The sequence below is a fragment of the Anarhichas minor genome, unplaced genomic scaffold (assembly GCF_050575085.1).
Source record: "Anarhichas minor isolate MPS153535 unplaced genomic scaffold, ASM5057508v1 ptg000009l, whole genome shotgun sequence".
Lineage (NCBI taxonomy): Eukaryota > Metazoa > Chordata > Actinopteri > Perciformes > Anarhichadidae > Anarhichas > Anarhichas minor.
Window position 1 is genome coordinate 5,225,767 of NW_027466455.1, and position 16,059 is coordinate 5,241,825.

The 16,059-nt window shown below is 38.7% G+C and overlaps 1 protein-coding gene across 1 annotated transcript in view; it reads right to left on the reverse strand.

Annotated features, from left to right (window-relative positions):
- The window catches only part of ank2b (ankyrin 2b, neuronal), a 78,865-nt gene that overhangs the window by 18,600 nt on the left and 44,206 nt on the right, over nucleotides 1-16,059 (reverse strand). The window contains exons 31-42 of the mRNA XM_076086871.1: nucleotides 15,308-15,532; nucleotides 13,592-13,690; nucleotides 11,301-11,455; nucleotides 10,966-11,177; nucleotides 9,925-10,129; nucleotides 9,726-9,822; nucleotides 9,384-9,612; nucleotides 7,361-7,486; nucleotides 7,076-7,198; nucleotides 6,390-6,422; nucleotides 6,040-6,061; nucleotides 25-2,472 (exon numbers count right to left, since the gene is read on the reverse strand). Coding sequence (XP_075942986.1) covers nucleotides 25-2,472; nucleotides 6,040-6,061; nucleotides 6,390-6,422; nucleotides 7,076-7,198; nucleotides 7,361-7,486; nucleotides 9,384-9,612; nucleotides 9,726-9,822; nucleotides 9,925-10,129; nucleotides 10,966-11,177; nucleotides 11,301-11,455; nucleotides 13,592-13,690; nucleotides 15,308-15,532 — 3,974 coding nt within the window. The remainder of the gene's footprint in view (nucleotides 1-24; nucleotides 2,473-6,039; nucleotides 6,062-6,389; nucleotides 6,423-7,075; nucleotides 7,199-7,360; nucleotides 7,487-9,383; nucleotides 9,613-9,725; nucleotides 9,823-9,924; nucleotides 10,130-10,965; nucleotides 11,178-11,300; nucleotides 11,456-13,591; nucleotides 13,691-15,307; nucleotides 15,533-16,059) is intronic.

Genomic DNA, 16,059 nt, shown 5'->3' on the forward strand with positions numbered 1-16,059 from the left:
ATTCACTTTGCGAAAGCTTCTCACTTGTGTGCTCTATTGTTTCATAGCTGTCATCCCCTAGTTTGGCATTTGCTGTGGGAAACAAATCTTTTCTAGAGTTCTTTTTGCTCCTCTCATCTTGATCCATTTCTTCAAATGTTTTTATTTTGGCTGCCATTTTAAACATCTCTTCCTCTGGAGTGATTTTTCTTTTAGATTCATAGCTGTCTGAGGTATCCTCTTCTTCTTGGTCTTCAGGGATGACAGCCGGTGTGAATGGAATGGAAAGGAATGTATAGTCAGGGGGTTTGGGGTTTACCTCATAACTTACCTCTTCAGAACTGGGAGTATCAGGGGAGAGGGGACTCTTACCGGAACTTGTCATCTGAGATGTCTGCTCAAAACTGTCATCATCAACACTAGCCTCATGGTCTCGAAGCAGCCTACCGCGCAAAGCATCTTGAGGAAAGTCTGTAGCTTTGGAGGGATCTGGATGGCTATGGGATTTACTAGATGGACCTATAGATGATTGGAAGGATGGGTGGATTTTTTGCTCTACAGGGCTGCTCTCTAAGGAGTCATGAGGGGGTGATTCCTTGGTTGGGCTAGGTTCAATGGAATCTGGGGACTTATGGGAGGAGTTTTCTTCCATGAGAGGACTACCCTCTAGAGAGTCTCTGTGGCTTATTGTCAAAGACTCGTCAGCTAATGGACTGAGAGAATCTGAGTCTTGTTTTAAAGGCAGCTCTAAGCTTTCATGACGCTGAGAAGAGGATCTAGAGGCTGGAAAACGAATTAAAGACAATTCTAGCTGATGATCAGGGCTCTCGTCATCGCTAATAAAAGTTTCTACAGCCTCTGAAATTCTCTTTGTAAGCTTTTGAGGTTTAGATGGCTTAGACTCATTCCTCCTAACAGATATGGACTCACTTGTAGTGTGATCATCTGCAACCTCACTGGAAGAAACAGGGAGAGTCAATTCTGCAGACCGTTGGTCACCAGTGGTCCCTACACCAGAGTGTCCAGACTTCTCTGTGTCTATAAATTCGTTTTTGACTGTTGTGCCAGTTGCTGCCAAAGTTGTAGAGGTCTGCTGTCCAGTTTTGGGAGAAAGACACAGACTCTCTGGGCTTGTGCCTGGAGTGGCAAGACCCTCGTGTTTGTCACTGTCCTCAGAGCTCAAATGAGGGGTACCATCTCCAGAGCTGGCACTTAGGGAGTCTGCCACACCCTCATGTTTTAAGCTGTCAGAGCTATCATCAAGACCACCATTTCCAAAGTCTGCAGTTTCAGTTAGCTCAGAATGAGCGGAAGCAACTGACTTGGTTTCTATCTCTCTGTCTTGCTGAGTGGTCTCTTTCTTGCAAGGTTTGGAATCCAAAGATACTTCTCGTTGTTGCGAGACACGTGAGGTTATTGCTTTGGTCATGGATTTTGACTGGATGGTATCTGATCTTGTGGTTTTCTCCGATCTTGACGTAGAGGATGTTTTGAGCTCGAAAAGCCCAGACTTTCTTTTTGAGGGGTCCTGTCCTGTTTGGAATGCTTGCATAAGCTCTTTAACTGACATAGTCTCCTCAAGTTTTTCAGATTCGGCTTTGGGGGATTTCGGGGGACCCTGTTTTGATTTAGGGCTTTCTTTGGCTTTTGGAGAGGGTTTGCTCATAACAGGCAATTGTGAGGCCTTGCTTCCAGTGACCTTTTTGCTCTTTTGCTCTGCCTCCACTTTCTGTTGTAAGGCTTTGACTTTGTCCTTTATTGACCCAATGGGAGTTTCTTCAATAACTGGGGATACGGGTGATGCTGGGCCAGTTGGCAAACTTAGAAGAGCACCTGCCTCTGTTGATTCTTCTGCCTGCCCCTGGTCTTTGCCCTTCCTTCTGATTGGCTTAGCAGCTGTTTTGTCATGCACCTTGGTTGGGGTAGTTGGCTTTGCACCTTTGCGTAGTACAACATCAGTGAATTCTTCTTGGACAGCTGGCTCTTCTTTAACTTTTATTTTGGAGCTTACTGGTGCATCCAGGAGGTATTCTTTAAGGTCACCACTGTCCTTTATTGCTTTAGGTCTGGGAGCCCTGATAGCTCTGCTTTCACGTAAGACTGGCTCTTGAGTTTCTAAGGCTGCCATTCTTTTGGCCACTTCTATCTCACTGTCCGAGAGGAGAACCCACTCCTCGACAATTCTAGCTGCTTTTGCTGCCTCCTCTGCTGCCTCACCCTCATATGTTCCACTCCTCAGTATCTCACTGACTTTTTCTAGGTCCTCTTTGACTTTCTCTAAGTCCTTTTCCATTATTTCTAACGGCTCTCCAGAAACATCCTCAGTCCCTTTCTCTAGACCAGACCTTCCTAAGGAAGGGGATTTCTCTGTGGAGTCTGCAGTCAAGATGGCAGTCATTTTGATCAAATCTTGTTTCATCTCTGACACGTCGAATAGAAGGTCTGGTTCTCGAATCAGCTCTGATTTCAGGACTGATGTCGGCATCTCTTCATCTTCCATATGGAAGAAGAACAAGTAAGGAATAAAGAAAATCAAAAATTCAAATGAAAGGAGACAGACATTGGAGAATGTGGTCAGGACAAGATTGGAGCACACTGCAGGGATCATAGGACAACAAATTCACAAAGGGTTCTACATCAGGGTATCAGAGGAATTGGGCATATACTGTCATATGTCTCTGGGGAACTGTGGAAAAGCAAGGGCTAAATAATACCGATGGAAAAGGATATGAGCAGGAAATAACTTGCATATACACTCAGCACACCCACACTCACAAGACAAAACTATAGAACAAAACTTAAAAAATGATTGAACAACCATGTAACCAACAAACTAACCAGTACAATAGAAAAATGGACAACAAAGGAAACAAAGGAAACAACATCAAGACATCTCAAGATTGCTCGGATGTATGACAAATGTCAATGTGATAACAGGCAAAAATGGCTTGAAAACAACTCAGACTTCTAATTGTGTCTATCAAAGAAAGCCAGTGATACAAAATATGATGCTTTGCCATGCGGAAGGAGGATCTCTGGAATACTAGTAAAATCTTGGGTAGGGAGGGGTAATATTTTTATCCATTTGCCCTCCATTCAGCCTTATGTTTAACTAAACATTTTAAATAGAACTATAATGCTATATAATGAAAACTGAAATAACAAAAATTGTGCACAAAACCATTTACAAATGGTGTTGTGAGGTAACATTCCGAAATCAGTACATCAGCAAAAGAAGAAATAAACTCATAAACACGACATAGAATACATACATAGAATCATACAGACATACAAGCACACACGTAGACATTTATGTAAGGCAAGTTATTTCCATGCAAAGCAAAGGGAAGTGCTCATGGAGAGGTCTTGGTGAAGAGTAAATGGAGTAAGTATAATGATTGAATCTGAAATTAGTAGATGATAGGTGCTCATGATCAAGGGCTGCTTGTTAATATGTCTTCATTCATTAATGTGGTGAGTTTTTGGTCCATTTACAAAACAATTGCTATGACATGCTGTATCAGTAACCTCTACATTAAATATGCATAATGCCTTTGTTACACATGTGAAATTTTAATCATGTCATCATGTCATGTTTAAGCATGTCATCCATGTATGTTCACAACAGCAGTTGTTTTAATATAACTTTAATTTAAATGCTCAAGTAAATTGTATTTGCCTGTTTCTATTTTAATATTTTGCTCATTACTACATGAACAGAGCAAGCAGGGTAGAAGGAGAAGGGTTCAAAATAGGTGAACAGGTTTACTACTACTACTCTTAGCTGCACTAGAGGACTACAACTCTAATCTCCTGGAACTTGGTGCTCTCGCTATCTATAGCACCCGGTTTCAGGAACTCAGAGCCCAAGCGCACATGTGCAGGAGCAACTCATTTTTGGAATTTGGATGACACAGGGGTACCAGCACAACCCTGGCACAGCATGGCACAAGAGGCAGCAGCAGTATGAAGACATTATTAGGAGGAGAAAGGCTGTAGCAGCAGCTGGAGTTCAAGGGCCTGTACTACGAAGCAGGTTTTGGGGTTGGAGAGGTAACTTCAGGCCTGGATATACAGTCCTACAAAGGTGGTTCAATTCTTACTTGGGTGGACCGCCATGGTAATTTATGCTGCACACTTAATATATAAAGGCTTATAAAAGACTTATAATATTGCGGACCCATCTAGAGCACAAGATCTGACTATAATTGCATGTGTCTATTCCATTTAATTAATGTGTTGCAGTTGTATTCTTATGGTGACTTTTAAGTCCAAAAGTCAACATTTATGAAAAAAGATTTTCATAAAATTTCAACAATTTCCAAAATTCACAGCAGAATTGTATCTCATCAAATATTATTCTTCAGTCCATATTTCTTGATGTTTAACCTTTCAAAAACAACACAACTTTACTGCTGATAAAAACATTTTAAAAACACTTTAGTCTCCTGCATGCAACACCCACCTGAGTTAACGGAGCGGTCTAGCAGCAATCTAACAGCAGCATAAATTACGGTTTCATAACCAAAATAACACAGAATCAGTACATATTCTCTTATCATATATTATTATCATTCACTCATGTGTGTCAGCGTCTTGCCTTGCCATGCCTATCCACAGACTGTACGCATTGTCTTGCCCTTTGCTCCAGGTAGTTTATGTATGCTGTGGGTGATTATAAGATATGAAAGTAAGCATGCTTAACACTTTGAAGTATGTTTTATATTTATTGTTTATTTGCCCCTAAATCCGTTTCAGAATATTGTCATACACACCCTAATATCCTAAAGTGTATGAATAGTATATTCTATTCCAGAAGAATAAATCTAAGTAACACATTAACTAATTAACGGAATACACAAATCTAATTATAGTCCAATCTACTCGTGCTCTTGATTGGACCGTAATAGGTCTATAAGCTTGTATTTGTATTTTCACACAGTCGCTTGGATTATGTGTTTAACTTCCTCATATTTGTTTAATATTTTAGTTTGCTCCTTGTTTGTATTATATGCTGCTCTGCTGACAGCAGATTTGTCCATGTTTGTGATTGGTCATATACAGCAAACGTCGCTTATTTATGGGAAATGCGCTCACAGCCCGATTTAGAAAACCTGAGTTGTTAACCAACGTTGCTGGACCGTTTAGCGGGATTAGTTAAGCATGATAATCAAAAGATATCCTGTCTGTGTTGAACTCGCTTCATAGTACAGGCCCCCGGTGTGCTTAAGTAACTACAAATCACATCACCCTCCTCTCATCTCCTTTAAAAGCTGATATCATTGCCTTCTTCCTGCCTCAACCAACTGCAATTGATTGGAAGTCACACATCCCGTTGATATGTATAACAGTGTTGTCTCTGATCTGCATAACTGTGCAGGTAAAAATGCCAAAAAAAGTAGCCAAATTGGATTGCGCTGCCTCACAACTCCAGTTGTGTCACTCCACCCACCTCAACACAAGCAGGTTTGCTTGGAGCCAATAAAAGACCATACAGGCGCAAAAAACAACAACATTGGCACAGCAAAAATGGCATTGTGTATGCTTTAGCCAGCAAAATATTAGAGGCCATTGTCGAATAAACTTCAGCACACTATGAATGCATTTCATTTTCATGTACATAGATGTACACACTGTTTAACTCTTTCTCTAAATGTCAGATCTCAGATCGTGAGGGGAAAGAGTTAAATCGAAGACAATCAGGCAGGTGTGAAATTGAGAAATAAAGCAAAATAAAAAGTGAAGTTAAACCTCAGGAGAAACATAACTTTGACAAGGGGAGTTTGTGTGAGGGGACAAAAATACATGAAGCTTAAAGGGCTTTGACAAGATGTATATGGTCTACGATTTAGCTAAGGGCTAAGCTGGGGGTGTCAGGGGATCAGTCTGGTTATTCCTCTGCACACTTTCTTTAACTACATCTGACTAATTACCCACACAATATCAGTGTTATTGTCATATTAGTTTGATTAATAAAGGCATGCAGTATTATTATAGATAAGAACAATTTTAGTACATGTTATAGAGTAGAATGAAATGAAAAAAAAAAAAATGTCTTACATTTCTGTAGCGTTCTGCCGGTCTGCAAAATAATGTGGAGAATGGGCCACAGTTAGTATTGTTTCGTCCACTCATATGTGCCGAATATTCTAAAACTACTACTACTATTACAGCTGCTACTTTAAAAACAAAAGAACACAATGGACACATATAACACAACAGCAAAAATGAGCTATGCCAATGACAATTCACAATCTAATATACTTTAACAAACAAAATAGATCTAAAACATAATATTTGAATACTTGTGAACATGTCCTATATTTAGTCCTCATGATAAGACAGTGGACAGGACAGGTCAGCAGAGCTAGTTAGTAGAAGAGGGAGGGGGAAGCAGTGGTTTCTTTTACCTCTTCCTCTTGCTCTTGGTCTGAATCGGACTCCTTTTTGGAGCAAGAAGCAGCGTGAAGCAGAAAGATGTGCACATAGCAACATAACAGCAACATTAAAGGGAGAAAGAAGACATGGCTATGTATGGTTACCAAAGCAACGACAAGCAGTCAGTGTGATTTCAGGGAAAGCTAGAGAGGTCTTTAAAGCAGTTTTGATGTAAAAACAGAATCATCTTGTTAGCCTCAATTACACTTTGATCTTTTTTTGTCTCTTGGCGCTTCAGCAGGAAGCATCACATCGCATGTGCCATCACATCGCATGACATCTGGGATTTGAAGCCGATTATATTTAGTTTAGTTTTGATCTGATTAGAGGCCACCAGCCTGCAATGTTGCCTAGTACAGTCTTAAAGATGGCTGACTGGGTAGAAGGCAGTTTTTATCAACACTATAAAGCTATAATGTTGGGTGCATTTCAAAACATTTGAAATAAGAAAGTCAATTAAGGAATATTGAATAAGAAAGTAATTGGGGATATGTTTTGGAATAATGTAGTAGTTGATAAGTGGGAGATTAAATGGACTCAATATTAGAGTATTGTCCAGTTTACAAACAAATAGAGTATTTCAATATAGTGCTTCTTGTGAACTAACAAGAACACAAATCTTCCTTTTTTGAGTCAAACAACAGTGTAGTGCCTTTACCTTGCCGTATGATGGGAGGGTGATGTTGAGGTTGCATATGGCATTTTGGGTGAGTGACCTGTAGTTCCTGGGTTCTTTCATAAAGGACAGACGGCCGCACGGCTCCTGAGTGTTGTCTCTGATCTGCAACAGCCAAGCAGTTCAGCATTACTCAGTCATTAGGAGAAATCTTCTCTGATTAGAATTAGTTATATGCATTTAGAAAAATACGACATGATGAATTATAGTTGACACTTGCTTAAAAACCTTGTTTATTATTTGTTTCAAATAAAAAATAGCTCTCACTTTGATGAAGAGTGCTAGTCTGTTCTCCTTAAAGGCAAAGAAGCTGAAGAGATGGTGCTGGCCACTTTTGGTGAGTGGAACAAGGTTTCCAAAGCAGTCTGCATAGATAGGTTTACCTTCCAGGACCTGAGAAATAGAACAAGTACACTTATTAACAGCAAACAACCAACAAAAACAATTTTCTCATGAAACATAGCCTTGTCCATTGAACATAGACATTTTCATTTCAAAAGTCAAAAGTTTTCTAAAATGTATTTTCCTAAAGGTGGATGTCTTTTATGAATAACCATGGTATTTCGATACATTTTAATGAGGTTTCTATTTATTTCACACCACTAAAACTGGACAATCTGAGCCGAGCATTTGGTACTGCTGATCATTCAATTTTGGTGAAAAAGTGGCAGATAGCACTACATACTGGTTTAAATCACACGTATTAAACAGAACGGTTTGAGTAGCGGTCTGAAGTGCCTCCATTACTGTGCCCCCCGATCTGAGGTGTTTCCCAAGGCACCATGCTGGGCCCCCTTTAGTTCACAGTGTACATGCATCAACAAAGACAACTATCCACAAGCACAACTACCAGTGTTATGCAGATCACACACAGATCAATGTCCTGGTAGAAATCAGTAAAGAAGGCAACTTTCATCACCTTTCATCTTATTTCTCAGAAATTAAGAATGTGATGTTTCAAAACCTCACAATAAAAGCAAATCAGTTAATTGTGTATTATATATACATATATATGTATATATATTAGTGCTGGGCAACGATTAATATTTTTAATTGCGATTAATCGCATGATTTTTTTGCGATTAATGGCATTGTTATTCGCAAAGTTCAATAATTAATTCAAAAGTAGTGTATTGCGCACTTTTATTTTAACAGTACTGCTATATGAACAAAAGGGCAATAACATTTGGTTTGCAAACACTTTAAACAAATAAGGTTATTTTTAACAGCAGTATTCCCTTTACACAGTAGCAGTTATAAGACAGTTATAATGATTCTGATCATAGATATTCAGCCGGTGTTCATAACTTTATTTTCATGTGTGTAATAGATGCAATTTGAAATATACACCTTGAAAACTGCAAACATATCTACTTCTTTTTTTTTGTTTGTTAAATTCTCAGTAGCGATAACTAAATGATGCTTATTATACATATTCCAAACAAAAACACTTTAAAAACTCAACAATATGTATTTTAATATTGTCACTGTTGTAAATTGTTTGATTGCATGATTTACTTTTATTGTGAAGAGCATGAAAACGGAAGTGCTTTTAGTTTGAAGAGTCAGGCAGGTCCTATTTAAGTGATTTCTTGATTGAGAACAGGTGTGGCAGTAATCAGGCCTGGGTGTGGCTAGAGAAATTGAACTCAGCTTTCCAAAGATGTGATAAACCACAGTTAATTTATGTTTTAACGGGGGGGCAATCACTTTTTCACACAGGGCCATGTAGGTTTGGATTTCTTTTCCCCTTAATAATAAAAACCTTCATTTAAAAACTGCATTTTGTGTTTACTTGTGTTATCTTTGTCTAATATTTAAATTTGTTTGATGATCTGAAACATTTAAGTGTGACAAACATGCAAAAAAATAAGAAATCAGGAAGGGGGCAAACACTTTTTCACACAACTGTATATATATATATATATATATATATATATATATATATATATATATATATATATATATATATATATATATATATATATATATATATATATACATATATACACATATATATATATATATATATATATACACATATATATATATATATATACACACATATATATATATATATATATATACACATATATATATACACATATATATATATACACATATATATATATATATATATATACACACACATATATATATATATATATATACACACATATATATATATATATATATATACATATATACACACATATATATATATATATATATATACACATATATATATACACATATATATATATATGTTCCTCTCCCACTCATTCCTTACCTCGACATCTCGGCTGCGGGCCACCTCGGTGAAGTTCTCCTGCTGCTCCAGGGTTTTGTCAATCCGGTCGTCTGTCATGCAGAAGCACCGCAGTCGGGCCTCAATGGGATCGTGGGTCTTGGCAAAGATGACAAACTTGGCCATGTAAGGGACACAGATAATCTCTCGGTAGACCTGAGTGGAGAAATTGACAGATTCCTGGACTTGCCGACAGTCTATCAGCCAGAATCTAGAAAGCAGAAGAGGATTGGAAAGAACCAGTGAAGTTAGGTCTGCAGCTCTTTTAATCAGTTATACTACATCAGTTATAGTTGGGCTACAACAAATATGTTTTTGTGTTACCTTGCAGACACGTTGGTGGTGAAGGAGACACAGTCATTGATAAATGTTAACGGAGTGGTTCCTGTTATGTCCTCCCATTGAGCAGGTGTCGTTCCACCTGCACATGGACACAAATCCAAGATTGACATTTTAGAATGTGAGCGTTTGTATGGTTGGTCTATTCACAGCTTTGTGTATGTATTTGCGTGAGTTCTCTAACCTGTGATACTACAAAGCAGTCGTAAGGTGGGGGTGTCTCCTCCAAAGCCATTGAGGACCAGGTCTGAGTTGCTCTTGGGGACAGGGATGGTCATGGTGATAGGTTTATGGAACTTCCTCCTGCGAGGCTCCAGGGTGACGATGGGGCTGAATGTGGCCTTGTTCCCCAGGATCTTCCTCACTACATCCACACTTACTGGCTGGGACTAGGAGAGAAGACAGAGTATACAGCAACCCTACATATGGGTGAAGCCTGAGCTAAGGCCATGTACTGAGGATGATCTCCTGACGGAAATGTTGGCTGCAGTGAACTTTAAACCAGGGTTGCAAAGTAACTGACTACAAGCTATGACATTCAACACCCATCTCATCTAACGTTCCAGGCAACGGCATTTTCATCCACATGGTATCGTATTGCCCCTTGAAGCAGAAAATAATATGGACCATCCTCACCTTGACAAACAGAAATCTTACAATGGATTCCAGACGATAGAGACTATAGGAATAATAAAGTTGCTACGTCGTCAGTTGGTTGATCCACCACTTTTGTCTGGACGGAAATTTTCTACAAATATCCATCATCTTCAAGAGTATGAATCCTAAAGATTCATACAGCAGGTCGAATCACTTATCGACTGCAGTATCTACAAGATGGATTAGTATAGATGGATCGACAGAATGTATTGTTTCCAGACAGCCAAGTCCAACAACTTTGTTGATCTCTTCACTATTCGTCTGGAACCATCAGCAAGTTTTTTAATTAGAGGGACATTTCCTAACAACTACTTTGAGATTTAATGACAATTTAGTACAGGCATTCATGTTCCCCAAAGGTTTAGTTGTAATGACGATGATCGCCTGATATTCATCTAGCATCATCTACTGATTCAACTTTTGTATTCTGTCTACTTTTTTTAATTTGGGATGGTTTGATATCTAAGCTTGTATGCTATGCTTTGATTATACAGATGCAAAAAATCAGTCAATTGTACAGTAAATATCACAGGGTCCCATTGACTTTACTGATGCTTTTGTCAAATACCTGCAGTCCGACCCTGATCCTCTTGGTTAGGGCACCCTCAGGAAAAACTGCCTGTACTTGGGGCACAACAGTGCTGCTCAGGACGCCTCCTTCAGGACCAATCAGATTACTATCTTGCTTGATGCGCGACACCACCGCAAAGTATTGTGGGAAATCTCTCGTGATGATTCGGCAAATGCGCTTCCTCTCCAGCTCCTCTGGAGTATCCAGCTCTGGAGGAAGGGGGAAGAAAGGAACTTGTGTTAGGGACAATAAAGTAGGACTACATTTATTCTTTTTAAGTCTGCTTTTCCAAAGTTATGGTGCAGTCTACTGATACACCATCAGAGACTGACCTTCATCCATGCCATTGAGTATCTGGTTGAGTTCCTCTTGAGTGTGTTCACAGTGATGCTCCTTCCAGCTTTCTCCGGTCTCACTCCTGAGAATCACCAACTCCCTCTCTTTCCCCCGAAGGGCAGCAAAGTGGGGAATCTCCACAATCACAGGACTGGAGGGGTAGAGGCCAGGTAGTGTGAGTAAGTACAGAATGTCATGGATGATAACAATGTGTGAATAACTGCATCTGGGCATGGTCTAATTGACTTTTTACTTCATTTCAAGAAGACCGTAGATATTCTTAGATTGTCCTGTCTTTCAAATTGTGCTTGATTGTATAATGGTAAGCTTCGTTTATATTTTCTTCAGTACTACACATAATAGTTATGGATGTAATTACAGTTCTATGAAGTCTGGATGACTTGGGTTTCCGTCATGCGGGTATGAACATAGTCACAGGTGCAACCTGGATGGTGTAAGCAACCTGATAGGAGCCTGACACCCAGTCTGTTGAAAGATCAGTTGATCTTTAAGAGAACAAGACAAACAAGACTGTGTATTGACTGTTTGGTCTGACTTCAGCATTGCTCAAGTGCTCTGGTTGCATCAGCCATGCAAGTGAACAATCCAGGTGGATTAACTTGTAGAGTGTACATTAAAGAATTGATCTAATTCTACTGTTTACTCATTTGCATCGAGAAAAGTTTCCAGACTTTTACTGCTGCACAGTGAGCTGCTTATCTTAGTTGCTCACCACAATGTAAAAAGCTGTGAGTAACACATGTTACAATAAGTACCGTATTTTCCGCACTATAAAGCGCACCGGATTATAAGCGCACCTTCAATGAATGGCCTATGTTAGAACTGTTTTTATATATAGGGCGCACCGGATTATAAGGCGCATAGAATAGAATAGCGTCGTAAGCGTGTCTCTTGAAAGGTGCCATTTTGGGGTCTTTATACACACAAGTGGTGTTGGACTAGGAGTAAGCACAGTACCGGTGTTTACCGCGGTGCGGCTTTGTAGTTTACCAGTCGTACTGAAACATTTTGACAGAGCGCCGTGTACAACCAGTATGGATCAACCAATTAACCAATTGATCCATATATAAGGCTCTCCGGATTACAAGGCGCACTGTCGTTTTTTGAGAAAATTAAAGGCTTTTAAGTGCGCCTTATAGTGCGGAAAATACGGTAACATAGAACTACAAACAGGAAGTGCATTTGGTCATATTTTACTAAGTGTTTTGAACATATCCTACCCATGGACAGCAGAGAAGTGTATTGTGCTGCGGCAGTAGTTTGAGAAGGCGGTGCTTTGAAAACTATAGTAGATATTGTCACCACTTTTGTGAAAATACCCACAGGGGATGAGGAAAATGTTTTTGTAGATTGATTATAATCAATATTTAAGTTTATATATTATATATTTAATATTTAACTGTTACTTTAATACTTACCTGATATACATAATCACAACAAACTAGCTACAACACATATCTATAACAGGCATGCTACAAGTACAATCCAAGATGGGACCAACACAGCTATAAAGCCTAACTGATGATATTTTCATGTGATATTTTGAGGGTTCTTTGGCCTGACAGTAGATGATAATATGTATTTCTATTTGTATGCTATTTTAAAACTAGCACTTGCCAGATTTGCACTTTGAATGTTCCAAGTGGTGGCAGGAGAAACTTCAATATCAACTGGGTTCATGTCCTTAGACATAACGTCCTTATTTTTTCAAAGTTCTGGCTCAAATTGTGAAAAAGTAGCAATGCATTCAACATGTTTAAGCTTTCAAGCTAAAATCATATCAAGGAAAATGACCAGAAAACATGCATGACTTAGTTACACTACCAATTTGGGAAATTAGCCTGTTGGTCAACTTAACATTTACATGAAAGACAGAAAAAACAGAGCCAATCACACCATATTGTCAAATTTCACCTGGTTCCCTAGCTACTCACAGGCCAGACAACCGTTTAAATTTCACACAGAATTTAAAAAAACGAACACGCATTTGTTAAGAAAACAGCAAGCAAGAAAACATAAACACAAAAAATGGAGAAGGCTAAGCAAAGAGGGGGATTCAATTAAATAGAATCAGCAAAGTAATCTCGCAGCAATGTGATATAGAGGGTCATAAGTAGCAGATGAGGTGGGATACAAGACACCAGCGCAAACACAACACAGTAACTTATGGACAAAATGACATCAAATGGAAGGTTTGTAAGATAAAACACTGAGACTGGCATCCATAGATTGTTTCATATGCAAAAACGTTTTTTTTCCACCATACCCGAGGAATTTTGTCCCCGGAGGACCGAGCTGGAGGATTCTGCTAACCAAACTTTCTCCCTCATTAAGAGGTGGAGGGGCAGTGGGGAGATGGAGTTTACTGTGTGATCGACCAAGCGTCCATACGCAGCAGTGAGGAAGAAAGAGCACACACAATGGTTTGGATGGGTGCAAAATAGAAACCTTGGGGACTGATTTGCAACACTTGAATGAGATTAATAACACTGTCGTAATTTTTAGCCGAGTGTCTATGGAGACCAAAAGTTTTCAAAATGTATAATAATATATATACAACATAAATATTGAAAGATATTGTAAAAATGAAATTGTAAAAATATTTTTCTTTCCTTCCTGCTTTGTTTCATTATTACTGTCAGTTTCATTTAAGTCAAGCTGTTTGAATTTCAAAATTCTATAAACTAATTCACAGTGCTATTTTGTCCAACAACAGATTCATGTCATAATGACACTTTTAATGGCAAAGTCTGTCAATCAAGACAAACAGGTCAGTGCCTGGATTGACAATGTCACAACTGCATTGTTATATATTAGTTTAGGTATTCATTATTAATAATTAATTATTAATCATATTATTAAAACATATTACTTCATATCTATCTAAATTATAATAGAAATTGTATTTAAATCACTTTGAACGCTTTGGGTTTCTGTAGTTATCTAAGTTTTCATAGGCCACTAAAGATCATTTTGCTGTTTCAAATGTTACCACTTTCATGGCAAATAATAAAATATATATCATTAACATTTATAATAGGAACAATCATCTTAAGGTAAAGTTAGACAGCTTTCACTGCAGAGTTAAATACTCACACATTTTATAATATTAATTTAAACATAGTAATAAGAACAACATATTTCAGTAGTTTTGGTCAGGGACAACCTCCATCATGTCAGCAATAAATAGTTAATGAATAACTTATATCATTCCTATTATTACGGGGGAAAGTCATAATCATAGCATGAATGCTTTCATACTATTCTTTTTCAAACATTACCAGCAGAGGGCAGAATTTGAGGCCACATATCAAACCAATCATGGTGCAATATAGTGGAGGTGGGGTTCATAAGAAAGGCTTTTTCATTAAGGGTTAAGGAGAAGGTTAAAACGAGTTGGACTGCAGCTGTTATGAAAGAAATCAGGGCATGCTGAAGAGCAAAGATTAACATTTCCCTGGTGCTGGGAGAAAGCAAGAGCAGATACAGAAACAGTTTTAGTAATGCAGAGGCAGAGGTTAAATTAATCTGAAAGAAAAAGGGCAGCACATTGTGAAATTGCCATTAAAAGGGATACAAATCAGTGTCCATAGCATGAATGTAGAGACTGCAGGTCTGACCTGTTATTCCTGTGTTACTTTTTTCCTCTTCCCACTTATATTCCCTCTTACACTAGAGATGCATGCATGACATATTAAACACTTTGTAAATTGTATTATCCTAATAAATGTCAAAGATTAGTGACATAGAATATCCAAACCTGTGTAAAAAAAAATGTGAAAACTGAAAAAGTACAGGAACTGATCTTTCAAAACTACTGCTAACTAGAAATGAAATGATACTAAATTGTATCAATTCATTAAACTGCTGATTTCTGCATTTGTTATATTTTTCTGCTACCTCTCCATATTCCTTCTCTCTTGAGCCTGTACATCCACTAACTTTCATTCACTCATTCCATCATCTATCCCTGCGGCATTACCCAAGGAACTGGGCTCCAGAGGGCCCCACCTCGATGATCCTGCTGGCCAGGCCTTCGCCCTCAACCATCGGAGGCATGGTGGCCAGACGATGCCTCTTCACCAGCCGGCACGTCACCCGTGTGGGAGCGCTGCACTTCCTGGGCGGGATGATGATGCGTAGACCGTTGTGCCGGCAACCACGCATGGCCCCGCCCCTGGCATCCACCATGAAGCTGACCAGGAAGCTGAGGCGGAACAGGAGATATTTCCACAAATTAACGACATTTCTCATTGATCCCATTAAGTGACGGGAATATAGACACCAAAGCTACGTGGTAGATTGTTTGCCCATGTGATAACACTAGCAGTACCTCAAAGGTAGAGCATTAAGAACTAGTAGCTGCCTCAAGTGGTTACTAATCCAAAATAATATACACATACTGCTAATGTGGATGTTTTTAGTTGTCAAGTTACAAGTCATTTAACAAACAAACAGCAACTGAGTGGAGATTGTTTCGTCAAAACAGGGTCTCAGAAAACAGCAGCCACTGTGACCAAAAGTGGCAATTACAGAATAATGGCTATTTTTCTATTTCAAAAGATTTAATGTAAAATATGTAATATCCTGTTTAAAATGGCTGCAAATTGACAAATTGATATCACCAAATATATTGATGAACAAAACTTCAAATCGTTTATCTGTAAGAATAGCCATGCAGACAGTGGGGCCATTTCGCTGACTTTGGTGTCTCTTTTCTCAACACTAAATGGT